Source organism: Anomaloglossus baeobatrachus, chromosome 6, assembly GCF_048569485.1.
Source record: "Anomaloglossus baeobatrachus isolate aAnoBae1 chromosome 6, aAnoBae1.hap1, whole genome shotgun sequence".
NCBI classification, from domain to species: Eukaryota; Metazoa; Chordata; class Amphibia; order Anura; family Aromobatidae; genus Anomaloglossus; species Anomaloglossus baeobatrachus.
In genome coordinates this window covers 191619897-191639853 of record NC_134358.1, presented here as the reverse complement: position 1 = coordinate 191639853, position 19957 = coordinate 191619897, and the positions used below count along the sequence as shown (strand labels likewise).

At 39.2% G+C, this 19957-nt stretch overlaps 1 protein-coding gene across 1 annotated transcript in view; it reads left to right on the top strand.

Moving 5' to 3' along the window:
* Positions 1-19957, top strand: part of LOC142243062 (cadherin-19-like) — a 409385-nt gene that overhangs the window by 321087 nt on the left and 68341 nt on the right. Inside the window, exons 8-9 of the mRNA XM_075314605.1 lie at positions 124-257; positions 2261-2382. Of these exons, the coding sequence (XP_075170720.1) occupies positions 124-257; positions 2261-2382 (256 nt within the window). The remainder of the gene's footprint in view (positions 1-123; positions 258-2260; positions 2383-19957) is intronic.

Genomic DNA, 19957 nt, shown 5'->3' with positions numbered 1-19957 from the left:
TGTAGGATCTTAGATGTGACTATTAGAAATAGTCTTGTAGATCACATTTCAGACACCAAGCTTTGTATATGATGGGAAAATACACTAAGAGTATGTAAAATAAAAAAAAATAATTTTTTCTAGGTATTCCATTCTAAAAAACAAGCACTACAGATTATTTGATATTCATCCAAGTAATGGCTCTATCTTCACATTAAAATCTTTGGACCGAGAAGTCGATCTTTGGCATAATTTGACAGTAACTGCAACAGAGGCAAGTAAGTGATTCTTGTATTTTCTGTTTTCCTGTCTCTGTCCACTTAGCTCCCATCAGATTAAAGGAGTTGTCTCCTTTCAAAATAAGAACACTGAGAGGGTCAATTGATCACCTTTGGCCCTGCTCCTAGTCCCTTGACAAGCAGCAGATTTAGCTTGGGAAGTCCCAGCCACATGTACCCATCGCCAATGCCATACTGGACAATAGGCACACATGCAATGTAAGGTTGTCTGTCACAATTCAGACAGGGCTTCAATTTATGACACATAAACAGAGTTTCTTAGTGGGGGATCCACTTTATGATGTGCATATAATCAGGAAAATTGCAGGATCTATCTTTATGAAATAGCTCTATTACCAGTGCATCTCAATAAATTAGATATCATCAAATAGTTAATTTATTTCAGTAATTGAATACAAAAAGTGAAACGCATATATTATATTGCGTCATTACAAACAGAGGAATTTATTTCAAGCTTTTATTTCTGTTAATTTTGATGATTATGGCTTATAGCCAATGAAAACCCAAAAGTCAATATCTCAGAAAAATAGAATAGTTACCACAAAATACCTGCAAAGGCTTCCTAAGTGTTTAAAATGGTCTCTTAGTCTTGAACAGGAGGCTACACAATCATGGGGAATACTGCTAACTTGACAGATGCCCAGAAGACAGTCATTGACATACTCCACAAGGAGAGTAAGCCATAAAGGGTCATTGCTAAAGAAGCTGGCTGTTGACAAAGTGATGTATCCAAGCATATTAATGGAAGGTTAAGTGGAAGGAAAAAGTGTGGTAGAAAAAGGTGAACAAGTAACCGGGAAACCCGCAGGCTTGATAGGATTGTTAAGAAAAGGCCATTTAAAAATTTGGGGGAGATTAAAAAGGAGTAGACTGCTGCTGGAGTCAGTGCTTCAAGAGCCACCACACACAGACATATCCAGGACATAGGCTACAACTGTTGCATTCCTTGTGTCAAGCCAGTCATGACCAATAGGCAATGTCAGAAGCGTTTCACCTGGGCCAAGGAGAAAAAGAAGTGGACTGTTTCTCAGTGGTCCAAGGTGTTGTTGTCAGATGAAAGTAAATTTTCCCCTTCGTTTGGAAATCAAGGTTTCAGAGTCTAGAGGAAGAGTGGAGAGGCCACAGTCCAATCTACTTGAGGTGTAGTGTGTAGTTTCCACAATCAGTGATGGTTTGGGGAGCCATGTCATCTGCTGGTGTAAGTTCACTTTGTTTTATGAAGACCAAAGTCAGTGCAGCAATCTACCAGGAAATTTTAGAGCACTTTATGCTTCCCTCTGCCGACAAGCTTTTTGCAGATTAATATTTCATTTTCCAGCAGGATTTAGCACCTGTCCACACTGACAAAAGTACCAGTACCTGGTTTAATAACCACAATATCACTGTGCTTGATTGGCCAGCAAACTCGCCTGACCTAAACAACATAGAGAATCTATGGAGTATTGTCAAGAGGAAGATGAGAGACATCAGACTCAAGAATGCAGATGAGCTGAAGGCTACTATCAAAACATTCTGAGCTTTAATACACCTCAACAGTGCCACAGGCTGATCGCCTTCATGTCATGCTGCATTGATGCAGTAATTCATACAAAAAGAGCTCCGACTAAGTTTTGAGTGCATTTACTGTACAGACTTTTCAGTAGGCCAACATTTCTAAGTTTAAAATTATTTTTTCAGTTGGTCTTATATAATATTAACATTTTCTGAGAAAATTACTTTTGGGTTTTCATTGGCTGTAAGCCATAATCATCAGCATTATTAGAAATACACACTTGAAATAGATCACTCTGCTTGTAATGACTATATATAATATATGTGTCTCCTTTTTGTATTGAAATACTAAAATAAATTTTCTTTTTGATGATAATCTAATTTATTGAGATTCACTTGTAAGTCAGAAGATTTATTCAGTCAGTAAAGTGATATTTTTTTTGTAAAATATTATTCATTGAATTTGGCCTTTATTTTTGTTTCCTATTCAGAAACTCCAGCCTATGTATCCTATGTACACGTGTATATTCGAGTAATGGACGTCAATGATAATGCTCCTCAATTTCAAAGCATTTCTGACATATATGTTTGTGAGAAAGCAAGGCTGGGACAGGTGACTTACATATCATTATTTTCCAATCTGCATTAATATACTATATAATTTCTATGATGCTGTCTTTAGTCTTGTTATACCTGCCAGACAATAGGTATTTGCACAAGAGCTTCAAACCTTGAGGCTAGATTGAAATTCATTAGGCAGGTTGTATAAAAGGTTTCACAGTACTGTAAGATTTTCTTGCTGCAGAGATTGCTGTCACATGAAGAACATTGTTTTGTACTGCTTCGCTTCAGGGCATTACAAAGTTATGTTCTGAAGATAATTAGCAAGCGAAGACAACACATGCTACAGGTGGATGACTGGTGGCAAACCAAACGTACCATCTACATCACATAGTAAGTGTAAGGCCATAGAGAAAAAATACATAGACTAAACATTATTGAAATAACTTTTACATTTTTAGCATTTTGTTTACAATAACAACTATTATAAAGAATAACTAATCTTTCATTTCTTATACTTTTATTCAACAGGAAAAGTAATGAAACATTTCAAATCATTATATTAGGGATTTTTTCTTTGTTCCTGTGAATTATTGTTTGTATGGCTTTGAAGCCTCTTCAACCTTATTGATATCAGCATGTACTCATTTGGACTACAATGATGACAATAAAAGAGTGAGCACTTGTCTTTTTCTCTAAGTGTTGTTCTTATCAGCACAATCTCCTTCAGTAGGCTTATCTTCAGAGCTAGGACTTCAGATATCTGATAAGAGTGAAGTACAAAACAAACAATGGACAGGCAGGTGGATGGTATTACTGATTTAATAATTGGCATCAGCTATAGATTTATGAACGTCTCCATTGATCCATGTCTGTTTCATTTTGACAACAAATATTAGGTTTTCCACTTTTGTGGAAAATAACATAGTTTGCTTATCTGACATGATACTCAAGGCTAGACATGGAAGTACACTAAAAGCAAACTTGGCCGGTTCTTGCCACCGGTTCAATCTACTGACCCAGATGTCCATGGGCTCAGGTCTCAGGATATCTGCATCAGAAAGAACACAGTCTAATTATGACAGAACCTGACTATTCAGCCAGTGCACCTCTTTTTACTAAAGGGCATGAGGTTGTCGCAATCATAGATAAAAATGTTGGTCTATCCCGAGAAAGACATTGTAGCTCCTACCTCAGCTACTTTTAGACTAACATAGATGTAAATGTGTCCAACATCAATAATAATTATTAAAAAATGCATCAAACAAGAGAAGAAAAGCTTTTAAGGTTCATGTACCAAAGTGAATACCTGCAGTATTACTTTGCTTGGGTGTTGTGTATGGGTCTAATATTGGACTAATACAAAAAATAAATGAGCAAAAAAACTATAAATATTATAGAGAATCTTTCACCCAGTATTTGCTATGTTATCTACAGACAGTATGCTGTAGGGGTTAAAACACAAATTTCAGAAATGCGTCTCTTATTAAGCTGCTTGTTTTTTACTTGCAATAATTGTTTATCACAAGGACTATATCATTGCACAGACTACATCAGCTACTGTAGTCTCATGCCTAGTAGTCTGACATGCTCCCTACTGTGATTATCAGATTACTGTCTATAAATATTGTACATAGGATGCCTGTTTGGGTGGGATTAGCTCTCACAATTCTGCTGCACGGTAAATCTAAAAACTCTGATTGTGTCATAAGCACTGAACCCAGGAAACTAAGTGATTTCAGAAAAATCAGGGTCTCTTTGCTCCTACATCATGGTGCTTTCATTTCACGTTTTAGCTAAAACCTGGTGACAGTTTCTCTTTAAACAACATACACTTAGGGTCCCATTACACGTAGCAACGTTCCAGCGATCCCGACAACGATACGACCTGGTCAGGATCGCTGATACGTCGCTACATGGTCGCTAGTGAGCTGGCAAACAGGCAGATCTAATTTATGATGCAGCAACGATATGGAGATCCGTATAACAACCTCGGCGGTCGTTGGGACCTGTCACACAGCAGCTATTCTGATGACTTAGACCACAATAGAGGCATAGTGTTTCCACCCAGGCGTGCCAACGAGGTTGCTCATCATTGTTATGCCATCAAACACAGCAATGCATGCTGCCCAGTGGGACACCAACGATCAAAAAATGAATCAGGACATTCAGGTACGATCGGCGATATCGCAGCGGGTGGCCGGTCGATGCTATGTGTCACACGTAGCGAGATCGCTAGCGAGGTTGCTGTTGCGTCACAAAATGTGTGACGTTTCAGCCATCTAACGACATCGCTATGTGTAACGGGGCCTTATGTGAGGTATAGAGGTGACTTAATTTCTAGATTATGTGTGAACAACAGCCCTGTGAATTATGTGTGTTTAGATAGATAGGTAAATAAATACAGTGACTTGAAAAATTATTCATACCCAACAAACTTTTCCACATTTTTTTTCACATTATGCACACAAACTTAACTGTATTTTATTGGGATTTTAGAAAGCCATTAATAATTTCCTAAACACTTCACAAATACTTGTTAATTTGTGTTGAAATATCACATCAAATTAATGTATAGAAAGAGTCAAGTTCACCCTCAAAAGGAACACCAACACTCGGGCGCAGGGAAATGTGCAGTTCAGATGTAGTAGAAAACAAAAAGAAAATATTCCTGCTCTATGATGTCCAGAAAAATGTATTTAATAGAATATCAAAAGTTTACAGTTCAGACATCAAATGTAATTTGCAAAAATCTATAAAAAGAATGTAGACCTACGCGTTTGAGATGAGAACGCTCTTAATCATGATAACTTTAAAAATGCTATGAGCACATAAATTAAATTTGATTCTATTCGCACACATGTGGCTTAATTAATTCAGACATGTTATTTCATTATATTCCAATATGTAAGACATTGTTAGAACCTTGTTCACATTATAGCACCAATGTACCGGGATAAATAAAAAGACAGTTGTTCTTCTGCATAACAAAATTGCACATATATAGAATATAGAATGCAATAGTTGCCAATGTGTGAATAGTTAACACGTTATTAGAATGATGTTTACAATATAATATTTGATTAGGAAGTATATTTTAAAAGAATGCAGTAGACATATCTGGTTCTCTAGAGCTGAACCACAATTCTCAGCCCAATAAAAATCAAAATATGTAAGACTACTCATAAAATACATTTTATAAATATATAAAGTCACAATATAATATTTTTTAAAAATGAATGAATAATACACAATAACATTTTTTACGATGAATCACTAGGCAAAATTATTATTATTTGTCTACAAACATCTGTAGACTGATCCTGCTCTGCATATACAGATCACGTAATGGCGTTTTCTGAACATTAATGTGGGCATATACAGCTTCAGAAAAGAAAATTTTTAACGCCAAGATACAAAACTTGATGAAAATGGGAATATATTATTTAAATACCTGGTGAAAAACAATAATAGGAGAACTTGGTGCGCATGAGTCAAAAAATGTGTACATTTCTCATATAAGTTTTTTGTGATTTATTTAAATTAGAACACAAAGTTACAAATATTTAAATAATGATAATGTAACAATGTACTTTCTTAATTGAAGACTAGTGATCAGCGAGCACTATGTGCTTGGTACTAGGCCCAAATCAAGCATTCCAGTATATGGCACGCAAATGGGGAACTCCAGCATTTTTGCAGAAGATTTTCAAGCTAAATGCTCACATCCCCATTGACTTCATTTTATTTAGGTACTCAAGTCGAATTGTCCAACTGCTCTTAAGGAGTACCAAGCACATAGGCATGGTAGTGCTTGCCAATCACTAATTAAAACCCTTGGGCATCCTAGTATCCGATTTAAATATCCACCATGCTTCTCTGCTTTTCAGAATACATTTTTTATCTCTTTTCCCGTTACTACTTTTAACCTCTTCCTGACTGGCCGATTTTGCACTTTCCATATTTTTTTTTTGCCATTTTTGTTCTGAAAGCCATAACTTTTTTATTTTTCCTTCAATATAGCCAAGTGAGGACTTGTTTTTTTTTGTGGAATGAGTTGTACTTTTAAATTAAACTATTAGTTTTACCATATAGTGTACTGGAAAATGTCAAAAAAAAATCCAGATGCGGAAAAATTACAAAATTGCAAAAAAAAGTGCGATGGTTTTTGAGATATTTTATTCACTGTGTTCACTATATGATTAAACTGATGTGTTGGTGTGATTCCTCAGTTCGGTACGAGTTCACAGACTTCAAACATGTATAGGTTTACTTTTAGCTAAGGGGTTAAAATAAATCTGAAGTTTGTCCAAAATAAAGTGGCACACGTTTTGCGCCATTTTTCGTGATCCGTAGTTTTCTCATTTTCTCATTTTTTGGGATCTATAGCTCAGTGGTGGCTTATTTTTTTGTCTCGAGTTGACAGTTTTTGTGGTACCATTTTTGCGCAGATGCTATGTTTTGATTGCCTATTATTGCATTTTGCCCAAAATATGCCGTGACAAAAAAACATAATTTTGCCGTTAGGGAATTTTTTGCCGCTACGCCATTTACCAATCAGATTAATTGATTTTATATTTATAGATCGGGTGTTTCTGAATGCGGAGATACTAAATGTGTGTATATATTTTCTTTTTTTAACCCTTTAAACTTCAATGGGGCGAAAAGGGGTGATTTGAACTTTTAGGTTTTTTTTTAATTTTTCCAAACTTTTTTTATTTTTTTTTATTTTACTAGTACCCCTAGGGGACTATAAAGATCAGCAGTCTGCTTGTTTTTCCATATCTGCTGATCACCTTTGATTTGTCTCCATAGTTTTCAAATTACTAGACAATAATGTAAATCCCAAAGATGTTGCCTTTCTACTCTCTGAATTCACTATCAATAATTTTTGAAGTTTTTTCATAATTTCTAAGTATTGACTAATTTTTCAGAAAAACATCCTTTATTTTGTTGCTACAGTATTGTATTACTAATGTAGTAGGTTCCTCACTAGGGATTTGACACGATTGAAGACTTTTAAACCAAGGTTTATTTTCCCCAAATTTTTAAGCTCTTTTAGCCTTGATTTTTGGGAGAGTCTGGTGTGACCCAAAACACACATCGACAAGGGTGACAATATGACCAACAAGGGGTACACTGGGGACACTTTAACAATGGTGGGCCCTAGAACTAGTGAGAAGATAGATGGACACCTCCTCCACTTACCTGCTGTTGTACCCTGCACTCCTAGCCAGTTCCTATACAGGTTCCTCACCTGTTGCTGAGCAGTAACCTGAAGCACTGAGATACAATAGTCCCTGGCTAGGGAATGGGCAGGTGAAAGAGGCAAGCCCCACCGCTGTACTGAAGCAACACACCAAGGAAGGGAGACAGAACAGACTGCTGCAGTCAACACCAAGACTGCAGCCACCTTCAACAGATGGTTTAAGCAGTTCATTACACCTCATGGCTTAGAATCCAAATGGCAAAGAGGATAACATGCCCCCTCTGCAGGTAGCAGAGGATATATAAAGGGACTTGGAGTGGTTCCAAACTGAAAACACCAGAGCAAGTAATTAGCCTATTTGCTGGTAAGGAATACTGACATTAACCCTACAACTGCCAAGGAAAGGAAAACATGCTTAATATTGAGAGTCAAGAAGGGAAAATGACTCATAGGTCCTGAATCTGTCACAAGCCTCAAATAACAGAGGGACAACGGTGACAACTGCAGCTCCCCCTGTGAGCTTTACCATGGCTGGATATAAAAATAGAGAGGGGAAAAAAAGATGTACGGTCCCCATTTTTGATATCCAGCCACAGTAAAGCAAACAGGTGGTTGCTGGTATTATCACGTTGGGAGGCATCATGAATATAGCTCTCCCAACCTAAAAATAATAGCCCACATCTGCCTACAACTGGCACATTATTATTATTATTATTTATTATTATAGCGCCATTTATTCCATGGCGCTTTACAAGTGAAAGAGGGTATACGTACAACAATCGTTAGTACAAAACAGACTGGTATAGGAGGAGAGAGGACCCTGCCCGCGAGGGCTCACAGTCTACAGGGAATGAGTGATGGTACAATAGGTGACGACAGAGCTGGTTGCCCAGTGGTCTACTGGACTGAGGGCTATGGTAGGTTGTAGGCTTGTTGGAAGAGGTGGGTCTTGAGGTTCCTCTTGAAGCTGAAGCTCACATTACATTAGATGTGCCAATTCTGGCGCTTTACCCGGCTAATCCCAATTGCTCTGGTGCATTGCAAATCGGGGTAAAAAAAGGGGTTAATCAAAGCTCATAGCTGCAACTAAGCCCTAAATTAGTAATGGAAGACACCTATAAGACCCCTCCATTACTAAACTTATAAGTGAAAAGAAATAAAACACAAACACCAGAAAAATCCTTAATTTGAAGTAAAAGACACACACCCTCTTTCACTCCTTTTATTGACTCCAAAAACACCCTTGAAGATCTGACATAATCCATACAAAGTCCCATGACAATCCTTAGCTTTGCTACATCCGGAGCATGGAGGAAACATGTCTGCAGTCTGTAGGCTCCAGGAAACACTGACATCAGCTGGAGGAGCCCGGGTGTGACCTCCACTGAGCTGAGTGATGTCACCAGCCAACGGTGGACCTGGCAGGTAACATCACTCAGTTCTCTGGAAGTCACATCTGGGCTCCATTGTTGCTCTTAGTGAGCCCATTTGACTTCTACCACAGCCCCCTAGCGCTTGCCATGGTCATTTTACAACCCTGAACATTTCTTCCCATTGACTTGTATGGGGTTTGTTATTTGGGGTTTGGATCAGCGTCAAGCTTTCTTGCTGTTCTCAATTTTTTCCCATGCTTCTTTGGTGAACCTGAACATCCTGAATATCTTTTTAGAAGAAAAAATAAGAGTACTGAACAGCACCCGTTAAAAATTATTTAAATGTATGAACACATAGTTTTAAAATTCACTCTTATGTTTAGAAACACAGGAAACACAGAGGTAAGAAGTGCTGCATTTCTAACACTATCTAATGTTCTTAAAGAAGTCAACTGTCAGTCAGTGCAAGGGCATCTTACAGCCGCCACTCTCAGCTCTTTGAGTGGTGACTGTAATTGCTCCATGCAGGACTGAAAGACGGTGGCTCCCAGGAGAAATAAGCTTAATTTTCTCAATGGTGCCTCACTTTCAAAACTACGGCCGGGCACCTTAATAATGTTATTAACCTGCAGATTAACCCTACATATGCAGGTGAATAGCATAATCCGATGTAACGAGCTACTTTTAAAGATTCAATTGTGACAAGTATTTTTCAAAATCATATTTGTATGAAAGAACACTTATTATTGTAGCCCTAGTTTCCCAAATACTATTGTAAATTATTTTGGAATTTGTCAATTTGTTTTCATACGTTTTCAGTTTTTCAACAAAGAATGTTACTACCGTGTGACATTTTGCCTTATACCTGCTTCCAGCAATTTAAAATGTATACTGTATCCTCAGTAAAGGTCTAGTTTTAAATTGTATTTACAAGAGATTCAAACGAGCATCGTAAAAAATAAGCTAAGAGAAATTTAAAAGAACAACAGTATAAAATTCAGCAGCAACACAAATTAATGGAACTAAAAATGAACGTCTAATAGCATTAAAATATATTGGGCCTTACTTTTAAAGACGTATTCCTGTTCACTTGTTTATTTCTCGGAAAGATCTCGGTTTTAAAATTCTCTTTCCAAAGCTTCCAGTTTAATGAGTCCTGAAATAACACAATTCATGGCAATTAGATTGTGATTCAATCAATAACACAGCTGCTGAAGTTTTCTAAAAGCTGAACCTAACCTTGTTATCTTTGTCCTAACATCAAACATCAACTTTTGCGATTGAAAATTACAAATAACTTACCGGAATCTGTTTTGCTATTGTACTATTTATTTATAGCTTTTTTGTATGCAACGTTCTTGATAATATGTGCAATTTTTGCAAATTCCTTCAAACGTTTGGCTGATATATTAGTTAGGCCTCATTCAAATATCCATTTTTCACTTACATATCTTATTAGTGTTCTTATTTAATCAATGGACAATGTACAAGTTAGGCTAGTTTCTCAATTGTGTTGTGCAGCATCCGTCGCATTGCGTTGTGTCACGGATGTAACGGATGCATATAGTGGCACAACTGATGCGACGGATCCTGCAAAACAACGCAATCCAATCAAGGTTTTTTTTCAGCGATTTACTCAACTGAGCATGCTCAGTTGTGTAAAAACGGATCCGTCACATGAATTCGTCAAATGATGGATTTCACCACCATAGGCTTCCATTATAAAAATGACGGATGCTGACGGAATCCTGTGCATTTTTTTGACGCTCTGGGAAGCGAAGAAAACCCTACATGCTGCGCTCTTTCCACCCGGCGGATGCAACACAGCGTCAACCGGCGGATGCAAAGCAAGGCCATCCGTTGCAATGCGTCGCCATTACAAGTCTATAGGAAAAAGCGCACATCTGCTAAAGGATTGCACTGTTTATCAAAGCGGCGGATTGTGACGGCTACCAAATAATGCAAGTGGGAAAGTGCCCTTATAGCATGTAGTGCTGTTCAATTGTCCATTTTTTGTTAAAGGCAAGATTTAAACTCGTCCACTCAACTCAATGGAGCCCCAAAAAACTTCTTTTTACGCTATGAGAGAATTAGATGAAATAGTGATAGTAATAATGGAGAAACAGACCAAATACTGATGAAAAGGTGATCCAACATACTAACGAACATTGTTTTTTTGATGAGAAACAAAACTGGAAGTCTGAATGAGGCCTTGACCCTGTGGAATTACAGCCAGTTTTGGCTTTTTGTGACATCTTTTTTTTCCACTTTTCTATTGTTGCGTTTAAGGAGCACTAACCGTTTTATGCTTTTTCTGAAATAACCATACAAAAGTAAGTTTTTTACAATATGAATTGTTTTAGCCATTGGCATCATTTTTAGGTAGAAATAACTTATTAAAGGGAACCAATCACCAGGATTTTTGTATATGAGCTAAAGCCAGTGCTATACTGGCACTATCATGTTGATTCTCTACATACCTTTAGTGGTCAGCTTGGAAGTTTAGGCTTTCAAATCTAACAAAGTAAAGTTTAAAATAAATCGGCAGCTACTTGAGTGGCAGCTGCAATGGAGCAGATAATATATTGATCTCTACTGAATAAAGATGAAGCCTGATGAAGAGACCTGAGTAGTCTCGAAAGCTTGCTGTTATTACCATCTTTTCAGTTAGCCATTAAAAGGTATCAACTACTGACGACTCTCAGTTCTTTTAAACAATTTTTTGAAGATTATCTCAGCACAGGAACATATTCTTTTAACATATCCAATTGTGGGACCTATTATTATTCCAACATCTATTTATTTAAATTAACTTTAAACTAACCCCAAGTGTTGTGTTCTACTTGAACAGCAACTTCTTATTCTCCATGTATTCTCCCAATTAAAGTAAAAAATCTGCACAATTGTTGCTATGGCTTTTTTAGCCACGTGACTGGAATGATCATGGAGATTGCGTGGAATATGTAAAATATTCAAGGTAGAATCAACATTTTGAACAAATTTAACTTTGCTAACCAGCTATTGTTAAAGTTGGATAGGTACATTAATTTGTTTTGATCTTATATATTCTAATTAAGTTTCCATGATCATAGCAGCACAATTTCAGTTTGGGATCTGCATGACCAAATAAGGAAAGTTATTTTTTTCCCATTTACAGTTATATAAATTTCTTAATTGTTTTCAAATTCAAGAAGAACTTAGTATTTTAGATTTCTGTGAGTTTATTTTATGTAATTAAGTTTTTGTGAATGTTTCTATGGTTTCTAAGACACATCAGTTAGTTACTTTATTACATCTGCTATTGAGATTATAATGTTGTCAGCATATAGGCTATTTTTTTGTAACTTACCATATATACTAGGGTATAAGCTGACTTTTTCAGCCCATTTTTATGCTGAAAATGCCCCCCTCAGCTTATACTCGAGTGAGCTTCCCATATAAAAATTCTTCTCACCTGGCCTCACACCACCGCTGAAGGCTGCCGTCATGACTTTACTGCAGTTGAATGCTTTGCAGTGCCGTAAAGCATTAACTTCAGTAAAACCATGATGGCAGCGGCGGCAGCCTTGTGCACCGAACGAGATCACCGAGGGGCCTATGTGCCTGCGGACTGCAAGAAGCACCTCTCAATAATTGTCTCCAGTACACAGGGCCACCGCCACTGCCATTATGGTTTTAGTGAAGTTGAATGCTTTACGGCGCCACAAAACATTCAACTGCAGTAAAGCCATGATGTCAGCCTGCAGCAGTGGCTCTGGGCACCGGACGAGATCACCGAGGAGTCTATGTGCCTGTGGACTGCAAGAAGCAGGTAAGGGACAGCGCAGGAATGGCGGACAAGTGAGAAGATTTGAGTGTGTGTGTGTGTGTCTGTGTGTGTGTGTGTGTGTATAAACAACAGCATAATAGGGAGCAAGAAGGGGATCAGAATGAGGACATTACTAAAGCATGAGGCACATTACTGCAGGGCACATTACTAAAGGATGGGCACATTACTATGGGGCACAAGGATGGGCACAATACTATGGGGCACATTACTAAAGGATGGGCACATTGCTACATGGGGAACAAGATTGAGGCACATTACTATAGGTCAGAAGGATGTGGCAAATTACTAAAGGGGACAATATGGGCACATTACATTTTATTGGTATTTATTTTTATTTTTTAAATTTTCCAGTAGCTGCTGCATTTCCCACCCTAGGCTTATACTTGAGTCAAAAAGGTTTCACAGTCTTTTGTGGTATAATTAGGGGGCCTCAGCTTATACTTGGGTCGGCTTATACTCGAATATATACAGTCTATTGATTTCTGCTTTATTTAGGATGTCAGTTATTGAAAAATTTAAGTTCTTCAAATGTTTGTAGGTATTAGAAAAATCATCAGGGCCAAGACTTTTGCCCTTCTTCAGTGCCCTGACAATGGAGCTGACCTCATCCTCAGTAAATTGTCCATTTAGGCTAGTTAGTAGTTCTTCAGATAATGTGGCGAGGTTGATTTTTTAAGGACATTTGTTATAGTTTCTTAATTGGGTTATGGTTTGATTGCATCTTCTTGTACATTATAGAGTTTGGGGGTGTTATTAGATTATGTTGGTCTATGACTTAATTTTTCCTAGTTTTGTTTCTAATACGTTTCTAATAATTCTAATACTTTTAACTCTATCGGTTATTAATTTGGTAACTTTATTATTCGAATAACAATAATTAATTTTAACTGATGGAAGCCATTTGTCAAATGTATCGGCTAATAGGGATTTGATCATTATTCTGATTTGTAGGAATTGTTGATGGATAGTATGGGAAGATTTAATTTCTTGGGCTTTTTTAAACTTTGCTAGTTTTTGGGAGATAGTTTAAATTTTTTCTATCTAGTTATATTTTTGTTTGGATAAAAGGGTAATAAGAGAACTTCTCATTACTGCTTTCTGAGCATTCCAATGGGTATAGGTAGATGTTTCTATTGGTCTGTTTTCTTTACAAAACTTTTGTATATCTCTGCTTATTACTTTTTTTGTAGACTGGATTTAGCATTAAATGCGTATTACATTACCAAATTTTATTCATATTACATTGATAGTTTGATAGTTGGTTGTATAATGTCTATTAAAGTAATAGGTATACTCTTTAGAAGAATTTAGCGCTCTGAAGAAGGTACATTTTCTGTATTAATTAGCCAGTCACTTTTGTGTTTTGTTAATAAGGTAGAGTCTAAAGATGCTTCAGGGACTATGTTGAAGTCGCCAAATAATATTAGTATGCTGTTGTAGCTGTTCTGTTTCAAAAGTCAGCTTATGGGATCACCAGTGAGGTCCTCTGAATTAGGCCTCTTCAGGCCTAATCAAGATCGAGCGCTCGGAGAAAAGACCTGCATTCATGTGAGCATGATCAATTTTCTGTTTATTCAGCCAAGGTACAGTTTATTTATACCATTTACAGATCAATGTGATATAGCAAAAAAAGGCTTCTAGCTGGACTTGACAAGTTGCTCATATGACCTTTAAGTTTTAGCAAAACAAAAATGTAGAGTCATGCATATGAGATAAGAAGAAGATAAGAAGAACATTTAGCAGACAATAATAATCCTTGAGCCTGTTTCTCATTCTGAAGGCTCCATAATGACTATGAACTACCACCAGATATACTTACTAATGGAACAATAAAATATCTTTAATAAAGAAATATAGAAACTATTAACCCTTCTATATCAATTTCCCCCTTTTGTAAATGGTATAACCTTCACTGCAGGGTCAGTAGGCGTCCAAACAGGAGCTGCTGGCTCATGGGCCTAGTACCCATGAGGAGTCTTACTACCACTTCACTCATCCACCCTCAGTGTGGACACCTACTCCCGGTCAGCAGAGGCCATTTGGGGTCCGTAGTAAACTACAGAGGGTTCAATACTGGGACTCTTAGCACATACATTATTCAGTAGTTTAGGTAATGCATAGATCAATGCTTTTACAGCTATATAAAGCAATAGACAGAACAACAATATTTGCATACAGGTTTGTATAATGCCAGAAACCCAACCTGCTAGGCCCTTAAACCAATTGGCTGGATTCATAAAAGAAAATGTATTTCCCCACCAGGAGTCCTTGTTGGCATCGTGCTCTTTTAACCATTTATCCCTAAGTTCACTTGTTTTCTGTATATCTGCTCTAACCTGGAGGTTGCCTGCAGGGTCAATGTAATGGCAAAAGGCAGGACCAATTATTTGACACATTCCACCGTCTTTTGCTGTCACAAAGTCTAGCACTATAGTATGCTGGTTAGTGACTACAATTAATTGTTTTTGTATAGCATTGGTAGCATTAAGAATCTCAAGAACCCGAAAAATTTGATCATCCAGGTAGTCAGTGGACTCTACTAGCTTGTCCCACATTTGCATTAAGAAAGGGTGTATGAAAATAGCACTAAATACCTTATTTGCTTTTCCCAATTCTACTACATGAGGCCTACCATTTGGCCAGGGTGTATTATCTGCTGCTCGTTTATACATGGTATGAATTGGGACAGCTGCTACATCTACTTTACTATGAGGAACTATGAAAGTGGCTGTTGTTAGTCTGGCAAGTGTGCAAACCCCTCTCATGTCAGGGCTCACCCACTTGTGAGCACGATTCCCACAAACCAAAAACACTCCCTCTGGTAAAATACAAAAGTGAGTTTGACTTTGTACACAATAAAGCAGATTCAGAAGCCCCTTCATGACTTTATGAGCACACCACGTATTGTTCATTTGTTTTCCGGTCATACCCGAGATACAGCTACCCCGCTCCCTCCTAAAAGTCCGTCTAATAAATGATGATGTACAGCCCTCAATACCCTTCTGATATACTGTCTCATTGTCTTTGGTTAAGTCATGTGTATGTATATAGAAACAGTTATTGTCTTTTCCACAATTTCCAACACCATTGTATTGAAGACTGAACCATAATCCATCATGGGGAATGGGGCCTGAATGAGGAATCTTAGTCTTTATTTTGGCAATTATGCCCTTGTCTGAATCGTATTCCATCCACCACGAGTATCCATCGGGCCGTGTGATATTTAGCTGGAACCAGGGTTTAGTGACCCATCCAACTATAGTCAATGTAGCAGATACATCACGAGGTACATCTTCTCCCAAAAATCTAGATTGAGTCCAGGTTTCATTGTGTATACAGTCTGGTACCAATACCTCCTGTGGTTCCAGAGGTAAGGCTAAATGAGGCATAGACTTTGAAGAAATAGGACTGTGTGTGCAGATCCAACAGTCTTTTGGCTTTTCTCCTTCCATGTCCTCAGTAAGAAAAATATGGTGGCGAATGAGTTTATTATCCCAGTCCGTATTTAAAAGTTCGCTCAGCGTCTTTGTTGGGTGCAGCAACCCTGCTACACCTAGCAGGATAATTAGCAAAACTGTCATTCTGCCGGTGGAGTGACCTTTTTACAGTGACTGTCGTGGATCCAGGTGGGTTTTCCCTCAAGTTTCACTGAGGTGGATGTGGTCAGCTGGACTTGGAATGGGCCATCAAAGCGTGGATCTAGGCTCCTTCTCACGTGTCTGCGCACGACCACCCAATCACCTGGATTCAGCTGATGCACATCTGCACTTGCATTGGGATCTGGAATGGATGAAAAGACATGTTTATGCACCATATTAAGTCTTTCCTGTAAGGCCTGGACGTAGGCTGTCATAGTGCCGTGTTGCATCTGTAACACTTGTGGAAAGTACAGACCTGTTTTTGGGGCACTACCAAACAGGACTTCAAAGGAGACAAGCCTGTCTTTCTATTTGGAGTGTGTCTGACTGAAAAGAGTGCCAGGGATAAGCACTCTACCCAATTCTTTCCTGTCTCTGCCATGGCCTTTTAAATTTTTAGTTTAAGTGTCCCGTTTAATCTCTCTACTTTTCCACTGTTCTGCGGATGATAAGGGGTATGGAATGCCTGCTCTATTCCCAGGGCCTGCATAATGTCCCTCATTATTTCTCCAGTGAAGTGTGTGCCCCTGTCACTTTCTAAGACTTCTGGGATGCCATACCTACAGACTAGTTCCTTCATCAGTTTATCTGCAGTTGTTTTAGCATTTGCACATTTTACTGGATAGGCCTCAACCCATCCTGAGAAGAGATCTACACATACCAGGACGTATTCATACACTCCTACCTTGGGTAGTTGTATGTAGTCTATTTGCAGTCGTTGAAACGGGTAGAGCGGTCTGGGTGTTGCTTTCTTAGGGACTTTTACTGTTTTACCTGGGTTGTGTTGTGCGAGGATAATGCAGGATTGTACGTGTTTGGAGGCTACGTAACTGAAGCCAGGAGCGATCCAGAAGGCATTCACCTGGTTACACATGTGACTTTTTGAGGCGTGAGTGGGGCCATGTGTTGCTTGTGCCATCATAGGGAACAGGGACCTTGGTAAACACAACCTATCCTTACTTTCCCATACTCCATTTGAGTTCAGCCCAGCTCCCATTTTCCCCCAGTGTTCCTTCTCTGTTTGGGCAGCCTGATGCTGGAGGGATTGCAGGACATCCAGACTCACTGTGGCTTTGAGTTGCTGGCTCCCTGCCTCTATCCTCTGATCCCTAGGCCTCTTTGCCGCTGCTTTCGCAGCCGCATCCGCCCTTCTATTGCCCGCTACCTCCAGTGAGTCACCTTTTGTGTGTGCTTTCACCTTAATGATGCCAACCTGGACTGGTAACATTAGTGCCTCCATTAACCGTTTTACCAATTCTGCATTTTTAATAGGCTTACCAGCTGACGTAAGAAAAGCTCTACTTCTCCAGATAAGGCCAAAATCATGACAGATGCCAAATCCATAATTTGAGTCTGAATAAACATTAATTTTCCTACCTGATCCCGCTCTACACGCCTCAATGAGTGCTGTTAGCTCCGCCTCCTGCATGGACATGTGCGGCGGGAGTGGTTCAGCTCGGATTACCTCATGTGAGGATACTACTGCATATCCAGTGTAGAATCTCCCATCCAGGTGGTATCTGGAGCCATCTACAAAAAACTCAAAATCTGCATTAGTAATAGGTGTATCATAGACATGTGGAAAACCTGCTGTCTCCTGACTCATCAGCTCTATGGAGTCATGTTCGTGCGTCATGTCAAAGTATTCATCCTCACTTGCTACCATTGTCACTAATTCCCCCTTTTCTGAATCTACTGGCAAAAGGGTGGCTGGATTCAGAACATTACACCTCTTGAGGGAGACATACTCAGGAATCAGAAGGGCACCTTTAAGTCTGAGCTGTCTGGCCATAGACAGGTGTTTCGGTTGGATTTGCACAAGTATAGCATTGATCTCATGCGGAGAGTAAATTGTTAAGGGAAATGTCAATGTGATCTCACAAGCCTTCTCTAGCAGTACTGCAGCAGCCGCTACAGCACGGACACACGTGGGAGACCCTCTGACAACTGGGTCCAATCGCACTGAGTAGTAAGCTATTGGTCTTTGTTTGTCACCATGTTGCTGTGTGAGGATGGCTGTCGCATGCCCTCCCTGTTCTGTGCAAAACAAGAAAAATGGTTGATCGTAATTTGGAATACCTAGGGCCGGGGCCGATACAATGAGTAGTTTAAGGGAATGAAAGGAATCAATAGCTTCCTGAGTGAGGTCAAAGGGGTCAGATGACAGACAATCGTAGAGGGGTTGCATCATTTGCGAGGCAGACCTTATCCAAGGCCTGCAGTATGACACTAAGCCCAAAAAGGTGCGCGGTTGCCGGTGGGACCTGGGTAAGGAGAGATTTTGGACTGCTTGTTTTCTCTCCTCAGTCAGGTGTCTTGTACCTTGAGAGATACAGTGACCCAAAAATGTTACCTTTTGCTTACAGTACTGTAATTTTTCATGGGAAACTTTGCAACCATTCTCTGCCAGAAAACACAGCAAATAAATTGTGGCTTCCATGCAGGACGTCTGGTCTGGACAGCAGAGCAAAAGGTCATCCACGTACTGTAATAGCGTAACCTGTGGATGAGGCGGTTGCCACTGTTCCAGAATTCCTGCCATAGCTGTAGAATAAATGGTAGGTGAATTCATTCCTCCTTGCAGGAGGACTGTCCACATGTACTGTTTCCCCTCATGTGTGAAGGCAAAAAGATACTGACAGTCAGGGTGTAGAGGTACAGAGAAAAATGCATTTGCCAAATCAATTACTGTAAAATATTTGGAGGTCCTGGGATAAGGTAAGTAAGGGATACTGTTTTAAACAAGGAGGAGTGGAGCCTTCTTTTAATTTTATCATGACTGGGGGAATAGGAAGCCGACCAACATCAGTTTTTCCCTTTGCCCATACAATGTCTGGAACTTGTTGCATTGCTATGTCTTCACTAGTTCTGGTATCGGACACTCTCGCAGATTTGGACATGAACACCATTGCTGCAATCTTGCACAAGTTTTTGTCAGAGAGGGGACTTGTGACTAGAGTTGAGCGCGGTTCGTGGTTCGAGGTTCTCCAGTTCTAGGCTTGAGTGATTTTGGGGCCTGTTCTAGATCGAACTAGAACTCAAGCTTTTTGCAAAAGCTCGATAGTTCTAGAAACGTTCGAGAACGGTTCTAGCAGCAAAAAACCAGCTAAATCCTAGCTTGGTTTCTGCTGTAATAGTGTAAGTCACTCTGTGAATCACACTATTATGACATTTCAGTGTATAGTGTGCGTTTTTTTCCTTGTCTTCCTTCCCTAAGCGCGCGTGTAGTGGGGCGGGCCAGCATGTCAGCCAATCCCAGACACACACACAGCTAAGTGGACTTTTAGCCAGAGAAGCAACGGCATGTGTGATAGGATGTCCATGTCACATGTCCCTGCATTATAAAACCGGACATTTTCCTCCAGGACGCCATTATCTCTTCTGCGTCTTTGGTGTCAGACATCACTGTCGCAGCTCCGTCCTCCTGAGTCCTATCGCCGATACAGCTGTATGCGCTCCATACACAGCGTTAGACAGCTTTGGGAGAGCACTTTCTAGCAGTCCTTTTAAGGGCTCAAACCGGCAGGGTCAGAGAGCCATAGGTGACAGGTCCTGAAAACAGAGACAGCGTCTGTGTA